Source organism: Ostrea edulis, chromosome 6 (genome assembly GCF_947568905.1).
Source record: "Ostrea edulis chromosome 6, xbOstEdul1.1, whole genome shotgun sequence".
Lineage (NCBI taxonomy): Eukaryota > Metazoa > Mollusca > Bivalvia > Ostreida > Ostreidae > Ostrea > Ostrea edulis.
The window spans coordinates 30994028-31010257 of NC_079169.1; the positions used below are offsets into that span (position 1 = coordinate 30994028).

The 16230-nt window shown below is 36.2% G+C and overlaps 1 protein-coding gene across 3 annotated transcripts in view; it reads right to left on the reverse strand.

Moving 5' to 3' along the window:
* LOC125646649 (sialin-like) overlaps nucleotides 1-16230 on the reverse strand; it is a 35541-nt gene that overhangs the window by 15758 nt on the left and 3553 nt on the right. For 2 of the 3 annotated variants that reach the window (XM_048873120.2, XM_048873117.2), the window contains exons 3-6: nucleotides 8764-8994; nucleotides 8551-8638; nucleotides 5685-5780; nucleotides 4349-4470 (exon numbers count right to left, since the gene is read on the reverse strand). In XM_048873120.2, the coding sequence (XP_048729077.1) occupies nucleotides 4349-4470; nucleotides 5685-5780; nucleotides 8551-8638; nucleotides 8764-8994 (537 nt within the window). The remainder of the gene's footprint in view (nucleotides 1-4348; nucleotides 4471-5684; nucleotides 5781-8550; nucleotides 8639-8763; nucleotides 8995-16230) is intronic. The other variant, XM_048873119.2, reaches the window with a different exon arrangement.

Here is a 16230-nt window from a genome sequence, read left to right on the forward strand (position 1 = left end):
ATGATTTGAACAAACTTGAATCTGCATTATGTCAGGAAGCTTTCATGTAAATCTCAGCTTTTCTGGCTTAGTGGTTCTTGAGAAGATTTTTAAAGTTTTTCCCTATATATTTGTATGTAAAACTTTGATCCCCCCCTTGTGGCCCCATCCTACCACCGGGGGCCATGATTTGAACAAACTTGATTCTGCAATATGTCAGGAAGCTTTCAGGTAAATTTCAGCTCTTCTGGCCCAGTGGTTCTTGAGAAGAAGATTTTTAAATGACCCCACTCTATTTTTGCAATTTTGTGATTATCTCCCCTTTGAAAGGGACATGGCCCTTCATTTGAACAAACTTGAAAGCCCTTCACCCAAGGATGCTTTTGGCCATGTTTGGTTGAAATTGGCCCAGTGGTTCTGGAGAAGAAGTCGAAAATGTGAAAAGTTTAACAGACAGACGACGGACAAAAAGCGATCAGAAAAGCTCACTTGAACCTTTGGTTCAGGTGAGTTAAAAAGCCTTTGATACGGTGGACCATGAAATTTTAAGTAATAAATTAGAAATTATGGGAATAGACAACCAATGGTTTAAATCTTATTTAACAGGCAGGTCTCAGGTGGTAGGATGTGGAGGTGTTCTTTCAAAGACAGAGGTTATTACTTGTGGTGTACTTCAAGGAAGCATATTGGGTCCTTTATTGTTTTTATGTTACGTAAACGATATGTGTATCAGTATAGATGCAGACTGTAAGCTTATCCTATATGCAGATGACAGTGCAATCTTGTACTCACACAGAGACCCAAATGCAATCTCTGATAAACTTGGTAAAGTGTTAGAGAGATGTTTCGAGTGGCTTATAGATAACAAGTTATCTTTCCATCTTGGAAAAACCGAGTCTATTCTTTTTGGCCCTAGTCACAAACTAAAAAATGAAGGTCAGTTTGAGGTTAAATGTCACGGTTATGTTATTAAATCTAGTGAGTTCGTAAAATATCTGGGAATAACAATTGATAAATTTTTAAAATGTCATCTCATAGTGGATGAGATTGTGTCCAAGGTCAACTCCAGACTTAATTTCCTTTATAGAAATGGAAAGTGGTTGAATAAAAGGTCAAGGTTAACATTATCTTCTGCACTTATTCAGTGCTACTTTGACTATTGCTCTTCTGCATAGTATGAAAGCTTATCTAAATCCTTGAAGAAAGAGCTACAAGTTCGTCAAAATAAAACAATAAGATTCATCTTAAATCTGAACCCCAGAACTAGTATAAATTGTGATATTTTAGATTCAATAAACACTCTGTGTAGCAGATCGTATTAAACAATTATGTTATGTTATGAGATTGATCACTGTTCGTTATCTCCTCAGAGACCTACTAAAAGCAGAATCGGAATTTGTGTGGGACAATGCTGTACATGGCTGTACATGGCAAAACATTTGACGAATTGAAAAAACTACTATCTACGAGTCCTATACTTCGTTTCTTTGATCCTAACCTACCGACGACGGTACAGTGTGACGCATCTGAACGCGGACTAGGAGCCTGTCTCATACAAAATGAGCAACCCGTTGCATATGCATCCCGTGCATTAACGCCTACCGAAGTCAACTACGCACAGATTGAAAAGGAACTACTCGCTGTTCTCTTTGCCATGGAACGCTTTGAGCATTACACACTTGGACGGAAAGTAAAAGTGGAATCAGACCACAAACCACTAGAAATCATCAGCAAGAAAAGTTTAGTTTCCGCTCCTAAACGTCTTCAACGAATGCTCTTGCGTCTTCAGAAGTTTGATTACGAGATCACATACAAACGAGGTCTTGAAATGTATCTTGCTGATACACTGAGTCGCGCCTATCTGCCAACTGTACAGATACAAAGAAATGATTCTGAAGACAGAGTACTCGCCATTACCGACCGTGCAAAATCTGAAAAAGATGCAGAGTCCGTTACAATGAGTGAATACGTCACCATCTCGTCCGAAACTCTAAAGAAAATCAAATCTGCAAACTCGCGTGATGAAACAATGCAAAAGCTGTACAAAACAATCAAAGATGGTTGGCCGGAGCGAGATGAACTGACACCCGATATACAGATCTTCTACACATTCAGAGACGAATTGACTTCACAGGATGGTTTAATTTTCAAAGGAGACCGCATTGTTATTCCACCTACATTGAAAGGTGAAATTCTTCAAAAGGTACACTCCAGCCACATTGGTATTCAAGGATGTTACCGTAGAACCAAAGAATCACTATATTGGCCAAACATGATGAAAGATATCGAATCTTTTATCAAGGAATGTCCAGTCTGCGCTACCATACAGGGTGAGCAAGGCAAAGAAACTCTCATTTCGCATGAAATTCCCGATAGACCATGGCAGAAAATTGGAACTGACCTCTTTCAATTTAATGACAAACAATATCTCATCACTGTTGATTACTATTCCGATTTTTTTGAAATTGATCGTCTACATGATAAAAAATCAAAGGAAGTCATCACCAAACTCAAGGCACAAATGGCCAGACACGGAATTCCTGAAATTTTGATTTCAGACAACGGCCCGCCTTACAATAGCAAGGAATTTGCTTATTTCTCAGAGAACTATGAGTTCAAGCATACTACGTCATCGCCATTGTACCCAAAATCTAATGGGAAAGTTGAAAATGCAGTTAGAATTGCAAAAAACCTAATGAAGAAATGCCAATTAGATAAAAGCGATCCTTTCCTCGCTCTATTAGATTGGAGAAATACTCCCTCTGAAAATATTGGAACTTCTGCAGTTCAACGACTAATGGCACGCCGTACAAGAACTCTGCTACCAATCAAAACCGAACTTTTGAAACCAGCCCTAACCCCAAATGTCAAAGAGCGATTGAGAGAACGGAAACATAGATCAGCATTTTACTACAATCGCACAGCGAAAGACCTACCAGAGATTAAAAGTGGGGAAACCGTGAGAATTCGACCTTTTGGACATGAAAAAAATTGGACGAAGGCAAAGGTCAACGAAAAAGTAAACATCCGCTCGTATCAAGTGATCACGGAGGATGGTCGCCTCTATCGACGAAACAGAAAACATTTGCGTTGCACAAATGAGCCATTTGTCGAAAATAACGAGGTAGTGACAGATAAGACCGTTAGCACAGCCGAAAACACACAACCATCAGCAGATAAGACTACAATTGAAAATCATAAACCACCGTCAGCAGATAAGACCAATTATGCTCTGACTTCGACCAGGAGATCTACCAGAGAAATTAAATTGCCGAAACGATACGAGGACTTCAAAATGTATAAGTGATTATATAAAGTGATGAGGCATAATAATCCTCAAATATATATATATGGTGTAAATATATATCCCGATATTTTAGAGACAAAAGATAGTTCTTATTTTTATCATAACTCTGAATTATTAATTTAATTCATAACACTTTGTTAATTTTGCAGTATTTTTTCACTCTCTTATAATGTAAAATAAGAATAATTAAAGAAGGGGGATGTAACGTATATGCATTGTATATATCAAACTCTGAGATTATCCCTGTTTACCGCACACACTGATAACCACGTGTTTGCATACTCTTTAATAACATGTACTCGGCATTCTGTAATAAACTGATGTAGAGACAAGATGCATTCTGTTATACTGTACTACTTTACACAGATTATTTTTTCCTTGTCAAGCAAGATGTATAGAATCTACTCTTACACAAATCACTGTTGTAAAACATCTTTTTTTGTATGATGGTCAAATAATAGATTAAAACAAAGATATTATATTCAAAGCAAGGATTTAAAAAGTAAACATTGCCCTGTTCATTTTGAAATACATTTTATATTATATTATTATATTTGAAGACTTATTTTGGGTAGGCCTAAACAATGCAGTTTCCTGTATTTTCTCAATCTGTCAGACCTGAGCGACTTCGATCTTTAAACCTCAGTGAAATATGCATTGCATGCATAGCCTACACATATTTTCTGTCATGACAGACTTCAAACTTCACCTTCAATATTTTGATAAATAGGCTCCGTAGAACTAAGATGGCTGCCTTCACAGCTAGATGCTTCATTGTGGTTGTTAAGTGAATTATTGAGCAGAACTTATGTAAATTTTGATAAACGAAGATTAGTACCTTTGTCTTTGCAGATTATAAAGCGCTATAAAACTGACCAAAACCAGGTTATACTCGTATAACATGCCCCAGAATTAGAGTCATTCGTTAAATATATCATACTGTATCACTTGCAAATGAATGTTATAGTGACATGAATTATACTGAATCATGTGTAAAGGAATGCTATACATGTTACACCTTTTGTTATGAGATGTACAGAGAACTATTTTTTAGTTTCTTACTAATCGAGTCCCCACAGATGTCTCAATGTATTCTCTCTCCTCCTTGGAGATCCCTGGATGTTGGGCGGGTGTGTCGTGAACAATCAACATCCATATAACAAACCACACACAGCCAAGGGCACCTGTTCAAAATATCGGCAAAATTACACTCTCGTCAAATCAACTTACAGCTTACGCCACTTATACTGAAATTGCTTATTTGGAAATATTGCTTTTATTGAAATAAAACAGAATCTCCAGCCTCAGTCTCCCATTTTTTTTGCATCAAAGTAATGGTTTTATGAAAATCGTTTATATACAGAAATATCACTGGTGAAATCAGTTACTCTACTGAAGTGATAATGCGTTGTTTTTATACTGAAGACTCCCTAAAGGGTAGTCATCACGGTGGGTGACGTCATAATTACACAGGTAGGGATGGAAGTGTCATTTGATTTGTTTCTCACTTGGTTAGTTTTCATTATATTAAGTTTTTAAAAGAGAAAAAATAACAGTTTAGTAGGACCCTCTTTCTTAGTTTGGGGACGAGATCATTATTAAAAATGGCCACCTCACAAAAAAGAAAACCTTCATTGTTCGACACAAAGTAAGAATTAGTAACCACAATAAATAAGAACTTGAACGTCTGAAATAGCGTAGGAGTTCTGGATTCATCCCAGTACTTGTACCAAGATTTTCAAACAGCGTGCTGCTATCATCAAAGATGTTGAGTCATACAAATTTTCCCCAAAGAGAAACCATACAGAGATTGATGACTATCTCTTGAAGTGGTTTAAATATGCTACATCATCGAATATAAAGATTTCTAGCAAAGTCCTAGCTGAGATGTCTGAAGAATTCGCGGGAAGGTTGATGAATTTCAAACGAACAACACAATTGCTTTGAGTTTATATTATGCTTTTGTAATTGGGATCGAGATGTAAAACTAAGTTTCCAATATGGTTGATATTTCTGATTTCGCTGACTTTGAACTTTGGTTATATCAAAAGAAAAAGAATTTCAATATATCCAGAGTAAGCTGTATGTTAATGAAAGAAAGCAGAGATGAGCAAGCTCACATACCCCATGCTCCAACATTGCTTGACAAAGCCTTACATAATGAGTAAGCTGTCCATTAATTACCTTTTGTAACAACACTCTATATCTTGTACAAGTATAGATGCATATAAAGAATATATTCCTCTCCCTCAGGACTGACTTAGTTCTATAACAAATTAAATGAGACTCTTTGTGATCTTACACAACAAAAAGACTCATTTGATCATCATCAAAGACATGAGCACATGTTTGTGAAATTTTTCTGTATCATTCAAATGCAATGTAGATTCTGACTTACCAAACACATAGAATACAGATGGCCAGCCACCTAAAAAGTTCGATTTACACAGAATTCCTGAGATAGGCATTGAGAACACAGTCCCTAGCTGGGCACCTGTAACAGAGAAAGGAATCATTACCCGGTATCATCTTTTAATGTACAGGGCTAAACGAGGGGTAGCCCATGTTATGTTCCATACTCTGGTTTTTCATCAGTATTTCGATCATTGTAGCAATGGTGGTATTCTACAACCCATTACCTCTCCTAGCCTGGCATGCATAATTTTAGCAGAACTGAACACATGTAACATGAAGACTTATTAGATTTACTCCCAAATAACAAATTTAAAAAATGCTTATCACATCAATATACTACATCTCTGGACACACAACTGCCACTGTTTGTTCAAATGGGCATCTTTCTGAGCTTTAAACAAAATTCTATGAATTACCACTGCTTGTGCCTTCATGTCAAAATCCATAGTGGTGACAGAATTTGGTTTTCAAGCACTTCAAAGAATCACTTAAAAGTTCATATAATGAATTCATAATGCTAATGTTGACATGCACTGAAAATAACCATTTCTTCTTTCTTCCTTATCTCCCTTAAAAGAAAAGGTGAACAAGCTCACATACCTCATGTCCCAACAATAAATGACAATGCTACACACAATGAATGACAATGCTATGCATACAGCACAAAAATTCTTATGCCTCAGTGCTAAACTGTACTGTTTTTACGCATGTAACTACTCAAGTCATGCGTAATATTGTTTAGAAATCTAAATTGTGTAAAATATCAAAAGAGAAATGTTTTAATTACATAAGCTTGAAATCCAGTTCATGCAAGTTGCACCAATTAGTACCGTAAATCTGGTTATTTTTGCTGTTGATTAATTTTTAGCATTTTTGTAAGTCAGTTGGATTCACAAAAATATTTTTCTCAAAAATAACTACCGTAAAAAATTTCTAGATCCATCAATTCGATGGTCAGTTGTATTAAACTCCCAGGTGTATACATAGTGATCAATACTGGCGATTTATTTGATATCACTCGTGCGTAACTAATCTGGCGGGTTATAGGTAGTTTATCGATGTTCAGTTTTAACTCAGATTTATTCCAGATGTTTCACGCGTTTTTTAATATGTGTTTACACGTGTTGTTTTATCAGTACTTTTTTGAAATAGAGAATAAATTGATTTCATCAAATATACACGTTTTATTGACTATCCTATACCGTAGATAGTTTGGTATATTGTCACGTTCGGTATTACTTTTAAAAGCTAGAAAAAGACATAATTAAATTTTGTAATTTAGTTTTCAATGCACCCACGCCTAGCGAGGGTCTTTATCAGTATATAAACAAATGTCTGCTGAGTTTACAGAACTGAATTTAAATGACATACATTCGTACGATGGAATTTATTTGTCGATTTATTCTTAGCTCCAGCATAAATTCGCAAAAATAAGAAACAAAAATAATTATATGGGCTTTTTACTCAAATTCGCAAAAATATCCAGATTTAGGGTATTCTATGGTCAAAAGGGGCATAACTCCAACAAATCAAATCAAGTTAGAATTTCCTGAGAATACGCACATCTACACAGGAAGTCCTTATCAACTACAAAAGTTTCATGAAATTCTGTATAGCAGTTTTAGAGGAGCTGCAATAAAAAGATCAGGACTGATGGTTCAAAAATATTGTACCATTCGCAACTCACTGCATAGTGGTATAAGAATACATGTATATTTTGATCTTTCTCTAGACTCTGTAGGGAGTAGTTGAGGCTTATACTGAGTCACAAAAACACATAATGTAAAGCCTGAGGACTATTAAGATTTATGACCTCTGAAAGGCACAGGATTCAAAGATTCAGTAAGTGTTTTATCCTAGATTATTGCATACTGAAGAGTTCTAATATGTGTACATTTTTATTATAAGCCAGTCAGTGAATACTGTAAAGCAACTTTTATTGTCTGCCATAAGCTTGATTGCAAAAATTACTCGCTGCAAACCAGTTTATCATAGGTGAATCGTGAAATAACGTAGCCGCGAATAAAAGTTGTGCTCCACTGTAGATTTCCTGAATGTTAAGTCATGAAAAGTGGGAAATAAAAATTAGGGGAGAAATAAGACTAAAATAATTTTCCGATATGAAAGATGCAATATTGTATGTGTACTTTTTTGTGCTTTAAAGCATATTCCTACAATTAAGAGTCTCTGTTAACATTCCTACACTTCTTACATATACCTTGGCATTTAATAAAAGTTAATAGAACAAAATGTAGATGAAAATAATTTAATCTGGAATAGCAACAGGTAATTTCGATTAATATGATCATGTAGGCGAGATGCACTATTCCCCTTTATAACGAGACCTTCAGGGATTAAAAACAAAAGGAGAGAGAGAGAGAGACAGACAGAGAGAGAGAAAGAAATTAGCATAGCAATTTAACTTCTCTAGATGTTTACATTATGCAATGTTTTAATTTCAAGCCAGATTTTAAGAGCCTCTAATTCTGTCAGTGTGGCATTACAGGAATTTATATGATGTCGCACTTTGGAAGGATACCTACCTGTAATTTGGCTATTTGAAGAAAAAGTTATTTCCTTAAGGAATCATAAATACTGCATTTTATTGAACAAATCATTTGACTTCCAAACAGTAACAGCTAATCATTTTGAAGTTTTTTGATAACTAAAGTCATTGCCTTAAAATAGGCATCATAATCCAAAGGATAATGGCTTTTTTGCTGTGCAAGATGCTTCAAGTGCTGGGTAAACTGAGCAAAACGCTAACTGTTGTGACTTAATCCAAATTCAACTAAATGTGGACTCATGATGGCAGTCAGCACCTAAATTCATTTCAAATTTCCACTCACCAGCATAAGTAAAACTGAGTAGTTTGCTTCTCTCCCAGAGAGGAGCCCACTTTCCCCACATAGCATTCATGGCAGGAAATGTCACCCCCTACAAAACACAGGTGTGTATTCATATCACACAAAATATGCATGTTTATCTGTATTTAGGGGTCAATATTCACATATATTACATGTGTGTGACTTTAGATAATAATATGTTCTGCATTATGTTACCTCTCCTATTCCTTCTATGACTCGGAGAGCAATGAAGACGTACAGATTCCACCGAGCAGCTAGAGGGGTCAGCAGGGTTAGGATGGCCGTGCACAGTACACCGAGTCCAAACAGTTTCTTCCCACCAAAAACTTCTGCCAGCCACCCCCCAGGAATCTGAGTGATGATGTAGCCGTAGAAAAATGCTCCTAGCACCAGCGACTGGGTGTTGGAGTCCCAGTTAAACTCGCCCTGTTATCAGAAAATCCCAGAATTGACAAATGTGCCTCAGTGGTTTATAATTTCCTTTTTTAAATGCACAGAATATTGAAAATAAATATTGTGATGTGTTAAATGAGTTGCGACTTTGGAATGTGTTACTTCATAACTTTCATACATGTATTACTATACTAGTTGTAACCTGTGCCAGAACAGAGAATCTCGACATGGTAGGAAATGAAGTCACTATTCTTAGTACGGATTTCTATGACATGTACTGCAGAGTGTTAACTTTTAACATCATACAATAACCAGTGCATCCTTACATTATCGGTGAATACACAAACATGAAAATTATAGTAATAAAGCAGGTTTTTGTAGGATTATTAAAAAAGCTTATCATGGTTGGGACAACTGGCCAGTGAAAATGTTCAAGTTATGTTGCATTGTTTTAAGATATAGAAATTTGAACACTGATTAAAAGTCCCTAATCTGTTATCTCAACTACCGCCAAATTTTTAAAAGTATAGACCCTACCTACATAAAATCTGGTTTATTTATAATAGTGAGACAGTAAACAATAAAAGATAAAGCCTTTATAACACATTCTTTTTTTTTTCTAATTTAAAAGTTTGTGGGTGTCCCACAAAAATCAATTAAACAAATACGAACAAGAGTACAACACCTGATGTAAACAACACCTGATGTAAACAACACCCCATTCATTTTGATCATCTCAGAAACGTGTCTTTGTTTTTATTGTCACTTACACTACTTGATGATGAGGTTGTGTAGTTACTTACAGTACTTGATGATGAGGTTGTGTAGTTACTTACAGTACTTGATGATGAGGTTGTGTTGTTACTTACAGTACTTGATGATGAGGTTGTGTTGTTACTTACAGTACTTGATGATGAGGTTGTGTAGTTACTTACAGTACTTGATGATGAGGTTGTGTTGACACTTACAGTACTTGATGATGAGGTTGTGTTGTTACTTACACTACTTGATGATGAGGTTGTGTAGTTACTTACAGTACTTGATGATGAGGTTGTGTTGACACTTACACTACTTGATGATGAGGTTGTGTTGTTACTTACACTACTTCATGATGAGGTTGTGTAGTTACTTACAGTACTTGATGATGAGGTTGTGTTGACACTTACACTACTTGATGATGAGGTTGTGTTGTTACTTACAGTACTTGATGATGAGGTTGTGTTGACACTTACAGTACTTGATGATGAGGTTGTGTTGACACTTACAGTACTTGATGATGAGGTTGTGTTGACACTTACAGTACTTGATGATGAGGTTGTGTTGTTACTTACATTACTTGATGATGAGGTTGTGTTGTTACTTACATTACTTGATGATGAGGTTGTGTTGTTACTTACATTACTTGATGATGAGGTTGTATTGTTACTTACATTACTTGATGATGAGGTTGTGTTGTTACTTACACTACTTGATGATGAGGTTGTGTTGTTACTTACATTACTTGATGATGAGGTTGTGTTGTTACTTACAGTACTTGATGATGAGGTTGTGTTGTTACTTACAGTACTTGATGATGAGGTTGTGTTGACACTTACAGTACTTGATGATGAGGTTGTGTTGACACTTACAGTACTTGATGATGAGGTTGTGTAGTTACTTACAGTACTTGATGATGAGGTTGTGTTGTTACTTACAGTACTTGATGATGAGGTTGTGTTGTTACTTACACTACTTGATGATGAGGTTGTGTAGTTACTTACAGTACTTGATGATGAGGTTGTGTAGTTACTTACACTACTTGATGATGAGGTTGTGTAGTTACTTACAGTACTTGATGATGAGGTTGTGTTGTTACTTACACTACTTGATGATGAGGTTGTATTGTTACTTACAGTACTTGATGATGAGGTTGTGTTGACACTTACACTACTTGATGATGAGGTTGTGTTGACACTTACACTACTTGATGATGAGGTTGTGTTGTCACTTACAGTACTTGATGATGAGGTTGTGTTGTTACTTACACTACTTGATGATGAGGTTGTGTAGTTACTTACAGTACTTGATGATGAGGTTGTGTTGACACTTACACTACTTGATGATGAGGTTGTGTTGTTACTTACACTACTTGATGATGAGGTTGTGTAGTTACTTACAGTACTTGATGATGAGGTTGTGTTGTTACTTACACTACTTGATGATGAGGTTGTGTTTTTACTTACAGTACTTGATGATGAGGTTGTGTTGTTACTTACAGTACTTGATGATGAGGTTGTGTTGTTACTTACAGTACTTGATGATGAGGTTGTGTTGTTACTTACACTACTTGATGATGAGGTTGTGTTGACACTTACAGTACTTGATGATGAGGTTGTGTTGTTACTTACAGTACTTGATGATGAGGTTGTGTAGTTACTTACAGTACTTGATGATGAGGTTGTGTTGACACTTACACTACTTGATGATGAGGTTGTGTTGTTACTTACACTACTTCATGATGAGGTTGTGTAGTTACTTACAGTACTTGATGATGAGGTTGTGTTGACACTTACACTACTTGATGATGAGGTTGTGTAGTTACTTACAGTACTTGATGATGAGGTTGTGTAGTTACTTACAGTACTTGATGATGAGGTTGTGTTGACACTTACACTACTTGATGATGAGGTTGTGTTGTTACTTACAGTACTTGATGATGAGGTTGTGTTGTTACTTACAGTACTTGATGATGAGGTTGTATTGTTACTTACATTACTTGATGATGAGGTTGTGTTGTTACTTACAGTACTTGATGATGAGGTTGTGTTGTTACTTACAGTACTTGATGATGAGGTTGTGTTGTTACTTACACTACTTGATGATGAGGTTGTGTAGTTACTTACAGTACTTGATGATGAGGTTGTGTTGACACTTACACTACTTGATGATGAGGTTGTGTTGTTACTTACACTACTTGATGATGAGGTTGTGTAGTTACTTACAGTACTTGATGATGAGGTTGTGTTGTTACTTACACTACTTGATGATGAGGTTGTGTTTTTACTTACAGTACTTGATGATGAGGTTGTGTTGTTACTTACAGTACTTGATGATGAGGTTGTGTTGTTACTTACAGTACTTGATGATGAGGTTGTGTTGTTACTTACACTACTTGATGATGAGGTTGTGTTGACACTTACAGTACTTGATGATGAGGTTGTGTTGTTACTTACAGTACTTGATGATGAGGTTGTGTAGTTACTTACAGTACTTGATGATGAGGTTGTGTTGACACTTACACTACTTGATGATGAGGTTGTGTTGTTACTTACACTACTTCATGATGAGGTTGTGTAGTTACTTACAGTACTTGATGATGAGGTTGTGTTGACACTTACACTACTTGATGATGAGGTTGTGTAGTTACTTACAGTACTTGATGATGAGGTTGTGTAGTTACTTACAGTACTTGATGATGAGGTTGTGTTGACACTTACACTACTTGATGATGAGGTTGTGTTGTTACTTACAGTACTTGATGATGAGGTTGTGTTGTTACTTACAGTACTTGATGATGAGGTTGTATTGTTACTTACATTACTTGATGATGAGGTTGTGTTGTTACTTACAGTACTTGATGATGAGGTTGTGTTGTTACTTACAGTACTTGATGATGAGGTTGTGTTGTCACTTACACTACTTGATGATGAGGTTGTGTTGTTACTTACAGTACTTGATGATGAGGTTGTGTTGTTACTTACATTACTTGATGATGAGGTTGTGTTGTTACTTACAGTACTTGATGATGAGGTTGTGTTGTTACTTACAGTACTTGATGATGAGGTTGTGTTGTTACTTACAGTACTTGATGATGAGGTTGTGTTGTCACTTACACTACTTGATGATGAGGTTGTGTTGTTACTTACAGTACTTGATGATGAGGTTGTGTTGTTACTTACACTACTTGATGATGAGGTTGTATTGTTACTTACAGTACTTGATGATGAGGTTGTGTTGACACTTACACTACTTGATGATGAGGTTGTGTTGACACTTACACTACTTGATGATGAGGTTGTGTTGTCACTTACAGTACTTGATGATGAGGTTGTGTTGTTACTTACAGTACTTGATGATGAGGTTGTGTTGACACTTACAGTACTTGATGATGAGGTTGTGTTGTTACTTACACTACTTGATGATGAGGTTGTGTAGTTACTTACAGTACTTGATGATGAGGTTGTGTTGTTACTTACACTACTTGATGATGAGGTTGTGTTGTTACTTACAGTACTTGATGATGAGGTTGTGTAGCTACTTACACTACTTGATGATGAGGTTGTGTTGTTACTTACAGTACTTGATGATGAGGTTGTGTTGTTACTTACACTACTTGATGATGAAGTTGTGTTGACACTTACAGTACTTGATGATGAGGTTGTGTTGACACTTAAAGTACTTGATGATGAGGTTGTGTTGACACTTACACTACTTGATGATGAGGTTGTGTTGACACTTACACTACTTGATGATGAGGTTGTGTTGACACTTACACTACTTGATGATGAGGTTGTGTTGACACTTACAGTACTTGATGATGAGGTTGTGTTGTTACTTACAGTACTTGATGATGAGGTTGTGTTGTTACTTACAGTACTTGATGATGAGGTTGTGTTGTGAGTTAGAGTACTTGATGATGAGGTTGTGTTGTTACTTACAGTACTTGATGATGAGGTTGTGTTGACACTTACAGTACTTGATGATGAGGTTGTGTTGTTACTTACAGTACTTGATGATGAGGTTGTGTTGTCACTTACACTACTTGATGATGAGGTTGTGTTGTTACTTACAGTACTTGATGATGAGGTTGTGTTGACACTTACAGTACTTGATGATGAGGTTGTGTTGACACTTACAGTACTTGATGATGAGGTTGTGTAGTTACTTACAGTACTTGATGATGAGGTTGTGTTGTTACTTACAGTACTTGATGATGAGGTTGTGTTGTTACTTACAGTACTTGATGATGAGGTTGTGTTGACACTTACAGTACTTGATGATGAGGTTGTGTTGACACTTACAGTACTTGATGATGAGGTTGTGTTGACACTTACAGTACTTGATGATGAGGTTGTGTTGTTACTTACATTACTTGATGATGAGGTTGTGTTGTTACTTACATTACTTGATGATGAGGTTGTGTTGTTACTTACATTACTTGATGATGAGGTTGTATTGTTACTTACATTACTTGATGATGAGGTTGTGTTGTTACTTACACTACTTGATGATGAGGTTGTGTTGTTACTTACATTACTTGATGATGAGGTTGTGTTGTTACTTACAGTACTTGATGATGAGGTTGTGTTGTTACTTACAGTACTTGATGATGAGGTTGTGTTGACACTTACAGTACTTGATGATGAGGTTGTGTTGACACTTACAGTACTTGATGATGAGGTTGTGTAGTTACTTACAGTACTTGATGATGAGGTTGTGTTGTTACTTACAGTACTTGATGATGAGGTTGTGTTGTTACTTACAGTACTTGATGATGAGGTTGTGTTGTTACTTACACTACTTGATGATGAGGTTGTATTGTTACTTACAGTACTTGATGATGAGGTTGTGTTGACACTTACACTACTTGATGATGAGGTTGTGTTGACACTTACACTACTTGATGATGAGGTTGTGTTGTCACTTACAGTACTTGATGATGAGGTTGTGTTGTTACTTACACTACTTGATGATGAGGTTGTGTAGTTACTTACAGTACTTGATGATGAGGTTGTGTTGACACTTACACTACTTGATGATGAGGTTGTGTTGTTACTTACACTACTTGATGATGAGGTTGTGTAGTTACTTACAGTACTTGATGATGAGGTTGTGTTGTTACTTACACTACTTGATGATGAGGTTGTGTTTTTACTTACAGTACTTGATGATGAGGTTGTGTTGTTACTTACAGTACTTGATGATGAGGTTGTGTTGTTACTTACAGTACTTGATGATGAGGTTGTGTTGTTACTTACACTACTTGATGATGAGGTTGTGTTGACACTTACAGTACTTGATGATGAGGTTGTGTTGTTACTTACAGTACTTGATGATGAGGTTGTGTAGTTACTTACAGTACTTGATGATGAGGTTGTGTTGACACTTACACTACTTGATGATGAGGTTGTGTTGTTACTTACACTACTTCATGATGAGGTTGTGTAGTTACTTACAGTACTTGATGATGAGGTTGTGTTGACACTTACACTACTTGATGATGAGGTTGTGTAGTTACTTACAGTACTTGATGATGAGGTTGTGTAGTTACTTACAGTACTTGATGATGAGGTTGTGTTGACACTTACACTACTTGATGATGAGGTTGTGTTGTTACTTACAGTACTTGATGATGAGGTTGTGTTGTTACTTACACTACTTGATGATGAGGTTGTGTTGTTACTTACAGTACTTGATGATGAGGTTGTATTGTTACTTACATTACTTGATGATGAGGTTGTGTTGTTACTTACAGTACTTGATGATGAGGTTGTGTTGTTACTTACAGTACTTGATGATGAGGTTGTGTTGTCACTTACACTACTTGATGATGAGGTTGTGTTGTTACTTACAGTACTTGATGATGAGGTTGTGTTGTTACTTACATTACTTGATGATGAGGTTGTGTAGTTACTTACACTACTTGATGATGAGGTTGTGTAGTTACTTACAGTACTTGATGATGAGGTTGTGTTGTTACTTACACTACTTGATGATGAGGTTGTATTGTTACTTACAGTACTTGATGATGAGGTTGTGTTGACACTTACACTACTTGATGATGAGGTTGTGTTGACACTTACACTACTTGATGATGAGGTTGTGTTGTCACTTACAGTACTTGATGATGAGGTTGTGTTGTTACTTACAGTACTTGATGATGAGGTTGTGTTGTTACTTACAGTACTTGATGATGAGGTTGTGTTGACACTTACAGTACTTGATGATGAGGTTGTGTTGACACTTACAGTACTTGATGATGAGGTTGTGTTGACACTTACATTACTTGATGAGGTTGTGTTGTTACTTACAGTACTTGATGATGAGGTTGTATTGTTACTTACACTACTTGATGATGAGGTTGTGTTGACACTTACACTACTTGATGATGAGGTTGTGTTGACACTTACAGTACTTGATGATGAGGTTGTGTTGTTACTTACACTACTTGATGATGAGGTTGTGTTGTTACTTACAGTACTTGATGATGAGGTTGTGTTGACACTTACA